At 38.2% G+C, this 16,835-nt stretch overlaps 1 protein-coding gene across 1 annotated transcript; it reads right to left on the bottom strand.

Moving 5' to 3' along the window:
• Positions 1-16: 16 nt before the first annotated feature.
• clcn5a (chloride channel, voltage-sensitive 5a) lies at positions 17-15,001 on the bottom strand. The gene is made up of 12 exons (XM_067422906.1): positions 14,906-15,001; positions 13,849-14,034; positions 12,149-12,300; positions 10,298-10,397; positions 9,874-10,184; positions 9,532-9,738; positions 7,452-7,532; positions 6,817-7,362; positions 5,286-5,472; positions 4,786-5,184; positions 2,214-2,430; positions 17-2,084 (listed from the first exon to the last, which is right to left on the bottom strand). The coding sequence occupies exons 2-12, from the start codon at positions 13,991-13,993 to the stop codon at positions 1,994-1,996; spliced, it is 2,436 nt and encodes an 811-aa protein (XP_067279007.1). The 5' UTR covers positions 13,994-14,034; positions 14,906-15,001; the 3' UTR covers positions 17-1,993.
• Between the last annotated feature and the right edge of the window lie 1,834 nt (positions 15,002-16,835).

Below are 16,835 nucleotides of genomic sequence, written 5' to 3'. Positions count from 1 at the left end.
ACATAATGCTCTAAAATTCTTCTTCTTAAGAACATTTATGGCCCTTAATTTTTTTAATGACATTTTGATAAAAAATGGAAATATTGTGGAAGTTATCGAAGGATAGAGAACCAACAAAGCTAATGAGCCATCGGAGGAGTTTCAAGTACGGTTTATAATGGTCTTAGCATTCACTGTGAATTAACATAGAGTGGTGTGGTAGGCTAGCAGAGAAATTCAAATGATTAAAAGAGGTTGAACCGGACAGATGCAAGAACCAGATAGATGCAGGCTTTAACATTAAAATGGAAACATCTGGTTTCATATGCATATTATGAAATTACACAATTCAGATGACTACATTTTGCATGCTTAGGTTACATTTGGACGTGCATGTGATAGGAATAAAATTGGTACATGCAATGGATACAAGCAGCATTTGTTAATGGAAAAAACTTGCATAACATTAAGTCAAGCCTCAAAAAAATGTTAATGAATGTCTAATTAGAGAGTGCTAACAGAAGCTATTCAGAATTAAAGGGCAAATCAGACTTGTACTTACTGACTTAACAGTATATAATGTAATTCATTTGCATTATTTGCATGTTCATATTGTCCAAAAATCATGGCAACCTAACTTGCATAGGGAAATGCTACACACTCTGTGGTTTTAACAGTGGTATTAAGAGCTTAATGTTGGATAACCACATGCACTAGTGTTAAGAAGTTTGGGGTCGGTGAGACTTAAAAAAAGAAAAGAAAATAATACTTTTATTTAGCAGGGCTGCATTAAACTGATCCAAAGTAACTGTAAAGACATCTACAAATGTTAACAGATTTATATTTGAAATAAATGCTGTTCTTTTGAACTTTCTTGTCATCACATTACTTAAAAATACATCAAGGTTTCCGCAAAAATATTAAGCTGTTTTCAACAGTGATAATAATAAGAGGAAATGTTTCTTGAGCAGTAAATAAGCATATTAGAATGATGTCTGAAGACTGGAACAATGATGCTGAAAATTCAGCTTTGCCATCACAGAATAAATTATATTTTAAAATATATTACAATGGAAATATCAAATAAATACAACCTTGATGGGCCTAAGTGACTGCTTTCAAAAACATGAAAAAACTTACCAACCCCAAACTTTAGAATGGTAGTGTAAAAATTAAGTTGTCATTTTGAAAAGTACATATAATATTAGAACATATACAGAATGAGTTATATAATGCGTCATCTCTTGGGAGAAACTACAGAGTGCTGCTTATGACTGATTCAAAAAAAATCTGTAGTGAAGGAAACTGAATCATAAGCCTCATAAACTGTTAACACTAAAAAACTAATTGATAACAATTAGCCGAGAGATTTTAGATGCAGGAATTGCTGCAGAAAACCTTGCTCATTTAAACAAATGCAAACAATAATACAAAAAAAAAGATACTAAATATGTGCATGAACATGTAAACAACAAATAATGTTTTAACTGGTGATTAACATCCATCACATAGTGGAAGGTAGGAGAACTCTTGGGAAATATGCACTGATTGATATCACTGATTGCTTGTGGCTTCCTCTTGACATACACAAGAATGTCTTTTAAAATCGGAAAGATGAAGACATGGACGATCCAAGGTATACCAGGTATGTGAATGAACATTACAGATTTATGCAACAAAATGTAATGATAGCAACTGTTTTGTCACTTGTCTGTGTGGTGTATATATCGTGATATGTTTTGATAGGTTGGCTATTTGCAAACACCAAGACTTGGTTTCACTCAGTCCCACCTTATAAGCTATTTGCTGGAGTGCATAGAACACTGCTGAAAGTTCTCCATCCTGCAGTTGTAGCACCTGCACCAATGAGGCCCTACAAATGGATTCACAGTGTGAATGGACGATAATCCAGGACTGACAGTTCTGTAGTGCAAATCGTTTGGCCAGACTGGTGTTTTCTGCCCAGTTGGTTGTTTCAAACTGGCTGGTGTTTCAAAACAGCCCGTTTGGCACTTCAGTTGAAGAGAATAGAGTCAGGGTCTCGATTGGCCATCTGGGCCATATGTTTCAGAATGTCTTTTTTGGTGATGATGCCCAGCAATCGCCTGTGGAAAAACAGGAACAGATAATTATATTGGGCTTAACCGAATCTATGTGTAAAATTTCTGATGCATGTAAATAATAGTTACACTATAAACTATAAAACTGATAAGCTAAGCAAACCAAGCTTTTACCCGTTGTGAGTGACGAGACACTGGCGCAGACCCAGCTTGCGAAAGATGTCCACCACAATGTCCATGGCAGTGTGGTCTGTGACGGTAAATGGGCTGAGATCCATGATACCGCGAAGCTTTAACGGGGGAGGGCTGTTGGGTGGCTGTGGAGGTGTGTATTCAGTGAAGAAAATTCGGGAGGCGCTAACCACACCTTCCTGACGTTGACGAGCATTTTCTGCCAGAGGGAAACAGAATAATAAACTTCATGAGAGACCTATAATTCACATGAGCACTGTAATTATAAAGTAATTACAGGGTTAGTTCAGCCAAAAATGAAAATTCTCTCCTTAATTACTTAGCCTAATGTTCGAGACCCGTCAGACCGTTTATCTTCGGAACACAAATGAAGATATTTTTGTTGAAATCCGATGGCTCAGAAAGGCAGTCATTGACACCAATGTCATTTCCTCTCTCAAGACCCATAAAAGGCACTAAAGACGTCGTTACAAAGCTCATCTCACTACAGTGGCTCTACAATAATTTAATGAAGCGACGAGAATTGTTTTTGTTTTTCAAAACCAAACAAAATAACCACTTATATAGTGATGGGCCAATTTCAAAACAAAGTTTTGAATGTTATGAATCAGTGTATCGATTCATGATTCGGATCGCCAATGTCACGTGATTTCCGCAGTTTGGCGGTTTGACACATGATCCGAATCATGAATCAATACGCTGATTCATAACCATTGAAATCTTTGTTTTGAAATCAGCCCATCACTATATAAGTCGTTATTTCATTTTTTTATTCAAAATTATTGTTGACTTTGTAACGACGTCTTTAGTGCCTTTTATGGGTCTTGAGAGAGGAAATGACATTGGTGTCAATGAAGGCCTTTCTGAGCCATCGGATTTCAACAAAAATATCTTCATTTGTGTTCCGAAGATGATCGGAGGTCTTACGGGTGTCGAACGACATGAGGGTAAGTAATTAATGACAGAATTAAAATTTTTGGGTGAACTAACCCTTTAAAGAGATAGTTCACAAATAAATTCCCTCATATCGGTCCAAACCTGTAAGGTTTTCTACTGTGGAACTGCTAAAAAAAGATATTCTGAAGAATGTTTCAACGTTTTGTTCCACATAATTAAAATGAGGTGCATAACTTTGGACTCCATTGTCTTTCAGTGTATGAACAAAAAACACTTTGGGGTCTTAGAAAGAAAGTCATACAAATTTTGAACATAAGGTAAAAGATGATAGATTTTTTTATACTACTTTTTTAAACTATGAAGATCATCATCCAGCATAGTCGAAGACCAAAGGGCATTTTCCCTACTCTGGCTTGTTATTAGCAGCATGTTCCCTTAGTTTGGTTATTTTTGACATATATAAACATGCCAATTGTGCACAGATCTGCACCAAAACAATCAATCTGAGATTGCCTGAACAGGGTGGTCTTTGCCCAACTGAAAGCAAACTCTGGAGTGGTTTGCTTGTGGTGAAAATGAAATCTGACCCAACAGATCATTAACCAAACTGTATCAAAATTCATAATGGAAAATGCATCACGTAAAAAGCAGCTGTCTGATTCTTTCAATAAGCACATTATTTAATCTAACTGCTTACAAGTACATTACAAGAATGCTGATAATACACAGTTGCATGAAAAAGTATGTGAACCGCTTGCAGGAATCAATGGTCCATAAACTTTTGAACTGGTCAGTTTAATAAATCCAGCTATTTTTTTGTCTTGTGGACTATATGTATAAAAAAATGTAATGTAAAATATCTTATGATCTCCTTTATTGTGTTAAAATTATTTACATTTTCACAAATGCAACTGTACGTTATCAGTTCGAGTAGGAAGAAAGGCTTATGTACATTCATAAAAGAGTGCGTAAAGAAAGCCTATGTAGATCATTAATCTCAAAAATGAAATTGACCCCACACCTGTAAGACCTCAAAACTGCCAAACTGCTGAAATCACGTGACATTGGCGATCCGAATCATTGATCGATTCACTGATCATGGCTGTTTAAATCTTTATTTGAGGTTTGAAAACACGCGGAAGAGAAGACTGACGCTGAATAAAAGCTTATTTTTTGGACAAAAATGCATTTTCGATGCTTCAAGAAATTCTAATCAAACAACTGATGTCACACATGGACAACTTTGATGATGTTTTTATTAGCTTTCTGGACATGGACAGTACAGTCTGCATACACTTGCATATGGTCTGGGACTAAAATATAAAATAACTTAAACTGTGTTCCGAAGATGAACGGAGGTCTTAAGGGTGTGGAACAACATTTGGGTGAGTCATTAATGACATCAATTTCATTTTTGGGTGAATTAACCCTCTAATGAGCAGAATCGTGAATGAGAAATGTGCACTCAGAACAATGAGAGGACAGTCATGGTATGACTTGCATGAAGACAAAATGTTGCCTTGTGAAAATGAAGCGAACCCATAAAAATCTGCAACACTGTAACAATTTAAGTCCCTGTTTCAGAACTAGGCAAATGTTGTCTGAAAACACCATAAGAAAGAACCTCAAAAATCCACCTAAAGCTGTAATCTCTTACCAATAGAGATGACCAGGTCCCTGCGCTGCACAAAGCCCACAAGTCTCTGAGACTCATGTGAGACGACCACAGGGAATCCGCTGTATGATGTTTCAGCAATGAGCGACTCAACTTCCTCCACGCTCATCCCGTCCTGTGTGATTACGGAGAGTGGAGGGTCGCTACGGCGAGGTCGCATCACATCCATGGCCAGCGTCTTGTGGCTGAACTCCTCCTTAGACTCCAGGAAGGGGTAGCCGTTGAGACGGATGTGAGCCTCATAGATGCCCTCTCGACCTAGAGCATCAGCCACCCATTTACTAGTCATGGTGGCAGCCATGAGAGGCACAATGTATTCCAGACCGCCCGTTAGCTCAAACATGATGACCACCAGAGAGACGGTCATACGAGTCACACCGCCTATGAAAGAAAGACAGGTCTGGAAAAAAGGCACCTGGAAAAGCCACTAATGGTACATTTTTGACAGAAGACAGTTTGAATAGAATTGAATAGATTCTTACCCAAGCAGGCAGTAGCACCAACCATAGCATAGAGACCTGGGGTGATGCAATCCGCTCCAGGTGAGCACCAGCCTCTAAAGATTACCCAGTCGTGGTGGTAATATGCCAGCTGCTCCATTCCCACTCCGAGTAGCCTGCCTGCGATCGCTCCCACAGCCATACTGGGGATGAAAAGACCAGAAGGCACCTGGAGAAGCACACAGGAGATGAAACTACAGACAACGGCCTGTGTACAACATCAAACTATTAGAAAAGGGAATGGAAAGTGTGTCAAGAAATAGGGAGATGAAGGAAGGGAGGGATGGATGGATAATGGAGGAAAGGAATATAGGATAGATAGATGAAAGGAAGGAAGGAAGGAAGGAAGGAAGGAAGGAAGGAAGGAAGGAAGGAAGGAAGGAAGGAAGGAAGGAAGGAAGGAAGGAAGAAAGAAAGAAAGAAAGAAAGAAAGAAAGAAAGAAAGAAAGAAAGAAAGAAAGAAAGAAAGAAAGAAAGAAAGAAAGAAAGAAAGAAAGAAAGAAAGAAAGAAAGAAGGAAGGAAATAAAGGGATAATGGCTGTAAGGAAGAACATAAGAAACAAGTGAAGGAAAGATGGATGGATGGATGGAAGAATGGAAAAAAAGACAGAAATAAAGAATTGGATGGATGGAGGGAGGGAGAAGAGAACAGAAAAAAGACAGAAAGAAAGAAATGGATGGATGGAGACATGGAAGAAGAGCTTTATGATGGATCAAAGGATGGAAAAGGAAGATATAAAGGATAGAGGGAAGAAATATAATGAAAGGAAGGATGGTTGCATGGATAGATGAATGGATGATGATGATGATGATGATAAGATGATGATGATGTAAGAAAGGATGATATGATGGATGAATGATGAAAGATTGAAAGAATAGATGGATGAATGATGAAAGATAAAAAGAATAGATGGATGGAAGAAAGAAAGAAAGAAAGAAAGAAAGAAAGAAAGAAAGAAAGAAAGAAAGGATAAATGGATTAGTGGATGAAAGAAAAGTTGCAAGGATGAAGGGAGGGGGCATGAGTGAATGAATGGATGGAAGGAAGGAAGAAAAGAAAGAAGAGCAGAAAAATACAAAGAAAGAAATGGATGAATGATGAAGGAATGAAAGAAGAGATTTATGATGGATGGAAGGCTGAAAAAGAAAGCTATAAAGGATAAAAGTAAGAAATACAAAGGAAGGAAAGGAAGGATGGATGCATGGATAGATAAATGGATGATGATGATGGATGGAAGAAAGTATGATATGATAGATGAATGGATAAATGATGGAAGATAGAAAGAATAGATAGATGGAAGAAAGAAAGAAAGAAAGAAAGAAAGAAAGAAAGAAAGAAAGAAAGAAAGAAAGAAAGAAAGAAAGAAAGAAAGAAAGAAAGAAAGAAAGAAAGAAAGAAAGAAAGAAAGAAAAATGGATGGATGGATGGATGGATGGATGGAGTGGGCATGGATGAATGAATGGATGGAAGAAAGGAAGAAAGGATGGATGATGGATGGCTTTGACCCAGTACCTTCATGCCGAAGGTCACCACGGTGATGAGCATCTTGAAGATCAAGGCGAGTGACAGCTGCCACATGGCTGTGTAGACGTCGTGTCCCGCTGGCCTGTCAGGCAGAGCGTCGCTGTTGCTCTTGGTGACGCTCACGTTAGCGTAGTTACACAGCTGTGAGGAATCCAGCAGGCCGCAATCATTGAACAGCTCCGAGATCAGCTCGCTGGTGCTCATCCGCGTGTAGCTGTTGGGGAACGCCAGCAGAGCGGTGACCGCAGTAACAACCAGCACCTCCAGGACAGGGTAGTGACCCAGCCGTGTGGTCTTACGCCGCCGACACCACGCAATGTTTGCGCGGATGAAGAAAGCTCCCCAGATTCCCCCGAAAATGCCCAACAAGACAAAGGGTATGAGCTCCAGCAAATGCCAAGGAGAGTGGAACTCCACATAGAAGAGCACCAGCCTGCTGTTACCGAACGGGTTGATGGAGCGAAGGGTGAAGGCCGCCACCAATGCAGCAAAGAAAGAGCGCCACAGCGTCTTCAGGGGGAAATAGTAACTCACCTACAGGATAAAGTGAGAGGGATTCTGCTCATTAAAATGACACTAGATACTTTTGAGAGTATGCAAACAGAAGTTAGGAGAATGCTTGCCTCTTCCAGACTGAAGAGAACGCCACCGATTGGTGCGCCAAACGCTACTGACACACCAACGGCTGCTGCGGCAGACAATACCTAATCAACACAGAGAAGAAAGATACAAGTGAAGCTATAGAAAAAGCTTATCACAGAAAAGGCTTGGATCAACAAAAAAATAAAACGTGATCTTATGTTTGGTCTCGTCTTCATGATCTCAATAAAAACATTCTCACAATGAGTAATGTTTAAAACATTAAACCACAAAAACAGGCAACCGGAATGTCCTTAGTGGCAGGCCGCAAAAATGTAACACAACAAATGACCCTTAGAGCCACTCTATTTATAAAACTCCTTAAAAACAGGGATCATTGTCTTTAGTCAACACAGAGGAATAAGGGAAGTTCCAATTATATTGGCTATAGCCCTATTCAGTCTGGATTAGTTTAACATGGGGACGTGGGGGTAAAGTAATTATTCCCAGAGGTTCTCTGTGATTTTAGTCCTGTCAGAATGTGCCATCTCGGTAATCATTACGGACAATGTCAGTAAAGATTACCGAGACTTTTACCTTCTGTAAAAAGGTCTGGAAAAATGACCCCGGGTAATACTAATCCCGTTCGAATAGACCCGCTGTAAAAATATATGGTAAAATTACGTCATGTCCTGTTTAAAAGTTTAAAAAAAGCACATTTTGCGACCTTAGAGGCGCTTGAAGCATTCGGTTGCGTTGTAGGTGGCGGGACAAATCTGTGGAAAATGTCCAGTATTTTCCGCGTATCATTTAAAGTAAAAAGAAGATCAAAAGCACTTATTAGAGGCACAACACATTTTAGCTCTAGGAAAGTGTCTATTACCAACACAATCCAATCAGAATCGTTAGACTGTCACTGGACTTAACTGTTTATTAAAACACACATATATATTGGAGACGGAGTTCAGACACTTCAGACGCTCAGGTTGTGTGTTTGCTCACGTGATAACGGTAACGTCATACGCACATGAAGTCAAGGAGGTGCGTACAGCGAGTTACTCCTCCCACTTCTGCTAGTTTTACTGAGATGTCTTATCCCGTGCGAATTGGCCATTAATATTACAGACGTCCTGAGGTAAAATGACTTTACCCCCATGTCCCCATGTTAATCTAATCCCGTCCGAATAGGGCTTATGACAGACAAGGCTGTTTCTTAAAGGGATAGTTCACACAAAAATTTAAATTATCCCATAATTTACTCACCCTCAAGCCTAGGTTTATTAGAGTTTCTTCCTTCAGCCGAACACAATCGGAGTTATATTATAACTCGTTTCCACTGAGCAGTACGGCTCAGTACAGTTCAGAGCAGTATAGTCCGCAATTTTTGCCATTTCCATTGTCAGAAGTTGTGAATGGTACCCTAATTCTGAACCTTAACACTTTTTTGCAGCCTTCCGTTGGGGTACTTAGCACAGTAGTTAGATAATAGAGAGTGGAGCTAGACTTAGACTGTTAGACTGCTAGACTTAGACTGCAGAATGTTAATTGGTTGACAGAGAATCATCACGTGCGTACCTTCAGTTGTGTTTTTCCTTGAAGCCTGCAGCTTTGGTTCAAACAAAGTGTGTCATCTTATCACAACAGCCATATGCCGAGAACTGCTGTATGTCCTCTATTGTTGTTTACCGAGTCGTTTTCTTCTTTGCGCAAGAATGATGACGATCGCTACACCACGCCTATCCGCATTCTTCAATACGTCAGAGGTCACTCTTCTGCCGGAAGCCAGTGATTGTAGTTTATAAAGTTATAAATATTGCTATTTTTCTTACAAAAACACATCATTTCACTTCAGAAGGCCTTTATTAACCCCCTTGAGTCGTATAAATTACTTTTATGATGGAAGGATTTCCTTTTTATGGCTTCAAAATCTCAGGCTCTTTTCACTCCCATTATAAAGCTTGGAAGAGCCAGGATATTTTTTTAATATAACTCCGATTGTGTTTGGCTGAAAGTAAAGTCATAAACACCTAGGACTGCCTAGAACAAGAACTACCCTTTAAAGCCATATTTCTCAGCCACAGAATGGGTGGAAATTAATCGATCATAAAAAACTACTACTCGTACCTCTCGTCTCTTTGCCTCATTTCTGCGGTACTTGGTGAAGAGGTGGCATAGGATGTTGCCACAGCAGCAGGCCACATGGACCAAAGGCCCTTCTTTTCCCAGACTGAGTCCAGATGACACAGCCAGCACTAGGGTGATGGTTTTAATCATAAGAGTCCATTTACCCAGGTATCCCCTGATGATAAACCCACTCAAGATGGTCTTGATCTAGAGGGTCAAACCACATTTTATACATTTTTAATAACAGTGGCCTATACTTCATTACATAGCAATGCAATGCAACATCCTGTGTGTAGAACTGAGAGATTAAATATTACACAGGCAGTAAAGTTTTTAGCTTACCTCAGGTATTCCAGAGCCACATGCATACGGGGCAAAGGCCCTGACCAAAGAAACAGCCAGGAAGGAGAAAAGCAGCGCCCAGCACACATACATTAGGTAATTCATGATGTATGCGAAAGGGCCGGTATTGGTGCCGACGATGAGCTCTGCCCAGCTTTTCCATTGAGGGCATTTGTCTCTCTCCTGGAAGGTCGTCTCATTGGAGTTCCAGCAGCAGTGCTCATGATTAAACCAGAAGCCGTTTAGACACACTCCCTCCTTCAGATCTGTCATCCAGTGGGCAGAGATGTCGATCCCTCCAGCCAGGGCACCTGGAATCAAACAGAACAGCACATGCTATGGCCAGGTGTTTGCGATGTGTGATTGGTGCTTTATAATCACTCGTCACGATACTTCTGCTTTAATATTATCGAGACGAACCAACCTGACATCAGTCCCACGAGCAGCATGAGAAGCCAGCCAGAGAAGGCATCACTGATACTTTTCATCAGAGCCCAGGTTGACTCTTTACTCTTGGTAGCGATCTAAAATGTAGATAAATTGAAGATCACAGGTAGTCATGTCGGCGATATTTATATAGAGGTTTATATAATACATATTGGTTTAATGCAGCTTCAACAGAATCAATGATGCAAACCTCAATTATGAGACAAACTTAAATTCTGCTGTACAGCAGCTCTACAGAAGTCATTATTCAGCTGAAGTCAGTCCAGTTCAATACCTGTGTAAAGCTCATCCATTATAATTAGTTCAATTCATCTATAAGCAGCTCTACAGAAGACAATAGTGTTGTTGTTCAGCTCAAATCAGTTCAATGTTGTTTCATTTCAGTTAAATAACTGTCGACGTTGCAAAACTAAGAAACTAATTTGATTCAGCTATAAAGCAGCTCTACAGAAGACAATAGTGTCATCATCCAGCCCAATCCATTGTTCAGGTTTTGTTCTCATGTGTGTCAGTAGAGTCAGACTGATGTTACTAAATAACGTCTTTTAAAACACAACTAAGCAGAAAGGCAGAAAAAACTATGAGAGAAACCTTAGTCGGCAGGTGTCCAAATGAACGAACTGGGTGTGACAAGCTTATACATAAGCTCAAGTGTACTTTATTGGTCGGGATAACACAACATGCATGATCTGTTTCTTTCTGAGCATAGAAGATAGACTGGGTAAATTCAGCCTGATCTGCCAGAGATTTGATTTCACCCTGCAGCTTAGTCTAGAAACCTGTACATTAATTGATCCTGCTTCTGTTGCACAATTGTGGGAACTAATCACAGACTGTCTTATCCACCTGGTGCGCTATTGGTGGGTTTAATGCAATGACATAGCCTAGAAATCTAGACGCACCCTAGCAGCAAATTTAATCTGCCTGCAAGTGTCGTCAAGGAACTCTCAATACCCTTCTGAGCTGTATTCCTCACACTCTGGACGGGCCAATCACATCGTGTATAGAGTCGGTGGGCGGGGCCATAATGACGACGGCCGAGTTGCGTTTGCGTGCTTCTAGTAAACACAGAAACTGGCGAACGGTGGTCTTTCGAATCAGCTTTGACTGCGATTCTGGAAGACTTGGAGTTAAGCTTTTCTCTGAGAAAAGAACAAAGAACGGCACTGAAGTCATTCTTAAAAAGGCAAGATGTGTTCGGAGTTTAGCTGACCGGATACGGCGAATGTTTAATCTATCAACAACCTCTGTTTCACTTTCGTTGCTCGTTGCTCTTTCGTTGCGTGCAGAGGAAGTTTGAAAGACAACCGTTTATCCCGCCCCTCGGATTGAGCCCTGTCTATGGTGAGTTTCCAGACCAAACATCTTCATGTGGGTCTGGCTTGTCAGGCTAGCAATGACAGATAGAGAAGGATGAAGCGATGCCTGTTGATCACGCCTCTTGTGATCTGATTGGTTGAAGGACTATCCAATCCTTGTTGTACCGTCCTCCAAAACGTCTGAATCTCCTTACAAAACCAAAGGCAATGAATAAGATCTCCTTCCTCTGTTTTACATTTTGGACACATTGGAGAACAGTCATCATTAAATTTGTGCCTCCGTGCGGGAGAAATATGAGCTCTGTGCAATATTTTAAACTGCATTGCTTTAACTTTATTACATACGCTTAGGTTTCCTGCATTCTTCCATGCTTCTTCCCATTGATCGTCCGTGATTTGTATATTAAGTGTCCTTTCCCATGTCCCTTTCAAGAGGTTAGTGTTTGAAGAGCAACAGTTCTTAAGAACCATAGATGATGTTTTAGAAAGATTCAACTGAGCTTTGTCACCTCTCTGTGGCGATCCCGGTCCTTAGATTTCTCCCGGACCCAATCGATGGTGTTGAAGTCTTCATATGTGCCGACACCAGGCACTGGCTCATCTAGTAAATCCATCAGTTTAGGAACGCCATTAGCCCCATCTCCAGCTGCATATGAACCACCTGCACAGATAAGTAAGAGATTTATATTATGCATGCAGGTAAAACATGCTAATAAATAACAAGCTGCAACAGTTATAGGCCTTAGGTGGAATACCAAAATGATCAAAAGAGCCCTTTATCTGGAACATTTAAAGACCAGAGGGGCCTGAAGACCTGGATTTGCACTTGTCCCTTAAACCTGCTTTTCTTGAAGGAATTATATTCATGTCAAAAGTCAAGGGTTGGCATAATGTCTTCAAAATCAACTCTCTTATGCACATCAATGGACATCCACTACCAATCAAAAGTTTATTGTTAATGTTTTTGAAAGAAGTCTCTTATGCTCGCCAATGATGCATTTATTTAATCAAAAATACAGTAAAAAAATATTGGGAAATATTATGACAATTTAAAGTTACAGTGATTTGTGACGGTGATTAAGTATATCAAAGCTGAATTTTCTGCATATTTTCTAGTCACATGAACCTTCAGAAATCATTCAGATATGTGGATTTGCTGCTCAAGAAACATGTAGTATTAAAAACAGTTGTGCTGCTTATTTCAGCGGAAACTGTGATACTTATATTTTTTAACAATTTAATTGGCTCCAGTCACTTTATTTTCCATGTATATTGTATTAATAATTTACTATTATTTATTGAATGTATCACTAGTAAATATTATACATTACATTTCAATCAATACATCATGTATACTTGTGAGCAGATTAAGCAGTAACAGTTATATTATATTAATAATATGCAGTAAATCAGTTATTTCATAAGTCAGTGAAAACCTGTGGCGGTTGAGTGGTTTTCACTTTACATTTTACGGTGGCTCACATTCCTGTTCTAATGTTCACAATTCTTCACATGACGTTGACAATTTTACTTGTACCAAGAACAGGAAATAAACTTACTCAACAGAAAACACAGCAATAAAACTAGCTATGGTTAATGATCTACCTTCTAGAAAACCAAGATTAATTGTTGTTTATGAAAAAAATTAATCACAAAATGTTTCAGAATAAAATAACCCATAAACTGTGTGGAAGTAACTAATCACACAGCAGACACTACAAAGCAACTGATATCAAACGCTGAGGAAGTTCAAGGGAAACGGATGGATGTGAAAACCTGACACCGGTAAAACTATGAAACTAGCCACAATAGAAAAAACTAGAGGGGACACTTTGATCTCATCGATAAAAGGATTTTTGTGAGGGGGGAGGTGGCAAATACCAAAGTTGTGACCTCAGCGAATTCTCACCACTATTTTCTCACAGACACACAAACACCAGAGACCTATTCATTACACGTTTGCCCCCAAACCGATATCAAATGCTGAGAGAAAGGGGAAAAAACTATGGGAATCTCAAGAATGACAATAAAAATGAAGAAAAGAACAACAATGAATAAGGATAACATGGGTGGCAGCTACATTGGTTAAATAATATGACATATATTGTCACCTCACCACACCATCAATGTCACTGGGGCCATTTACGATTTCCTTTGTCTCATTTGACCATGAATGTGACGTATGAGTTTGGGTAGATCTGGCACTCACCTGAGCTATAATCCCGGTCCAGAGGAGGCACGTCATCTGTGCTGGAAAAGTCCAGCGTGGCTCCTGCGATCTCCACCATGTCCTCATCACTGGTTCCGCTCTGCAGGCTGTTGAAGCTCTCACTGCAATAGCCAGTGTTGTCCATCGTTCCTCCAGACTGTGGAGGACATAGAAATGTCCTTTGACCTGAGCACAAGAGACTCCATTTAAGTTAAAGCTTGACAGGACCAACCCTACTATTAATGTTTACCATGCACTTCTAGATTGAATAGTAACTGCATGTTTACTTCTCTACTTTTTAATTCTATTTATTGTGATTCTGGACCATGAGTAATAAAAAGCATATGCACTCTAAATATACACTTTACAGCAGTCATATTAAGAATTTAATAATAATATTAAGAATTGATTTATTATAATATTATTTAATTTTTTTGGTTTAATAAGTTTACAAGTACAGTCAGGGGTACATTATTATAAACAAAAACAAACAAAATACAGATAAACAAGAAACAAAAATGTTCACAAATATTTACAACTTTCTTATTAATTACACTTAATCTTGTTAGTATGTATTATTGCACTTCTGCCTTTAAAATTAAAAGAAAAGGCTAATTCCCTCTATATTTACATTTTTGTATCCAATAGAAGTAGCAGATTAGATTAAAGGTTTACCATTATTAAACCAAAGCTAATGAGTCTGACATCAGCAAACTTCAAATATGGGTCATTTTAGCTTAGCCAACTAGCTTGCAAAAGAAGTATGAGTAACATGGTTAATGGCAGCACAATGGCGTAGAAAAAAACGCGTATGTAACACTCTTCCTGGACGAATTCATACCCTTAGCAATGGGGAACTATGACAAATTCAGAAAAATACTCATAAGTCTGGTTAGCAGGATAGCTAAAGGGTTGCTTGCTAACCAGCTGTAATTTTCATAAACTTAAGAACCGTGGCTTAATGCCATCAAGCTGAACTGTTGTAGAATATATTTATAATGATAACATGCCGTATATTGCCTGTACTTAGGTTAAAGTGAAACTAGTAAACATTTACCTTGTTTGCTATCTTGTGTCACTCAAACGCCGATGCCAATGACGTACAAATTAAGACGTCTACAGCCGAGTGCCGATACATAAGTGTGTGCGTGTGTGTGTGTGTGTGTGTGTGTGTGTGTGTGTGTGTGTGTGTGTGTGTGTGTGTGTAGACTTCAGTATTCGATTAAGCATGTCTATGACAGTTGGCCTTTGTCACTACTGTCCAAAATCAAGCTTTTATCTATATCTAGATATAAAACCTGTTATGTGCAACCGTGTGCAACCCTGTGGGCCTTTCTGGTGTTATTTTTTTATTGTTGAGTATTTCTTATTTATTTTCGTAAGTTTATAGCCTACATTTTGTAATTTAATTCCTTGTTAAAAGGTATTATGCGCACTTGAAGATAATATCAATTAAATAAAAGTTCACTAAAGTGTACTTAAGGAGAGTGGACTTAATAATTTACATAGGCCATAGGTAAACACACATAGTTACACTTTCAAAGGTTGTTCTTTTAAAAAGTGTTGATTTGGCCTACCAAAGCACATGTATAGACTATAATTTTAATATTTGTTTGATTGTTTGTTTGATATTACATTTAAAGTTAATAATTCATAGCCTAAATATAATACATTTTAAAAAAAAAGAAGATATTTAAAATGACTTAATCATTATAATAATTACAAATCTGTAATTACAAATGTATTTAAAGTAGCCTGTATTCTAGTTTGCATATATTAATGTCATTGCATTCGGCAGTACACCACGTTAAGCGTATTAACCCACATAAAAGATGCAATTATATGGCCTACTTATGTGGGCAAAAAACAAAAGCAAAAGCAAAACAAAAAAAGCTAAAAATAAAGCTCATGTTTAGCTGACTGCATTTAATATAAATGTAAACTGTAGGCCTACGTTTTAATATTTAAAATTGTATCATTTTAATTTTAACATTCTAAACATTTGTAATAATATGTATAATATATATGTATACAATTTATTTAAAATTATTAAAAAATAATGGAACATAATGCGATTCATATTCATACATTTTCATAATTTATTTGAAATTACAAAAAAATAATGGAACATAATATGATTCATATTCATACATTTAAAAAAATGTATGGTCAGATAGGCCTACTGTATATTGTAGATCAAATGTATAGTTCTACAAAAAACATTTGTTTGCTTATTAAAAATTCTTAATTCATCATATAATTGTTCAATTCAATTTGATGGACTTTTACTATTAATTGAAATGTGTAAATAAAAAAATAAAAAGGCAGTAAATTCTTCAATAAACACATCCGATCAATGAGTAGCTCGATGTCGCCATCTATAGGTGACCGTGCAGACTGAGCCGCTCCTCTTGATCACGCAGCAGTGGGACTACTTTTGTTTCTACAGCTACGTGTTACTGAATCTTATGGACTTTGCGTTGACATGAACCAATTGGACTTTGTTTTATTTCTTTAAACGGTATCAAGACTGTTCTCTATCAAACATGAACCCGGTCTACATCACAACGTGACAGGTCACATATTTGTAAAACAAATAATAGGCACATATATATTTTTTTTTTTAGAACATTCAAGTTTTGTACCAATTGGATCACACCGTTCGGTCATTTGGAGCACATGCTGAACTTTCACCTCACAGCAAGTGAGGTCGGTTATGCTATCATCGACGAATAACGTATCATAGACTTTAAACCATTAAATCAATTTAAATGTAAATTGTATGTTTAAGAGAAATGTACAACCCACCATACCTTTTTGAAGATTTTAAATGGCCATAGTGTGACAAATGAAACATGCATAAACACAGCATGCGAAATAGGCCTAATTCATTTTCAAGATAAAGCTAAATAGGCTACTGTTGCAAAATGTAATTTCTGTTGCATTATTCTTCCTGTGCAATGTTCCATTCATACATTAAATATCCT

This window comes from Pseudorasbora parva, chromosome 18 (genome assembly GCF_024679245.1).
Source record: "Pseudorasbora parva isolate DD20220531a chromosome 18, ASM2467924v1, whole genome shotgun sequence".
NCBI classification, from domain to species: domain Eukaryota; kingdom Metazoa; phylum Chordata; class Actinopteri; order Cypriniformes; family Gobionidae; genus Pseudorasbora; species Pseudorasbora parva.
Note: the sequence above shows the minus strand (reverse complement) of the source record. Positions and strands in the feature narration are given on the sequence as shown.

Bases quoted from the DNA above. Each gene is read 5' to 3' on its own strand.
- clcn5a (XM_067422906.1), bottom strand. From the start codon at position 13,993: ATGGACAACACTGGCTATTGCAGTGAGAGCTTCAACAGCCTGCAGAGC. The intron at 10,398-12,148 runs GTGACAAAGCTC...TCTACATTTTAG, and splicing joins ACCGGGATCGCCACAGAGAG to ATCGCTACCAAGAGTAAAGA. The intron at 7,533-9,531 runs GTACGAGTAGTA...TGTGTTGATTAG, and splicing joins ATGAGGCAAAGAGACGAGAG to GTATTGTCTGCCGCAGCAGC.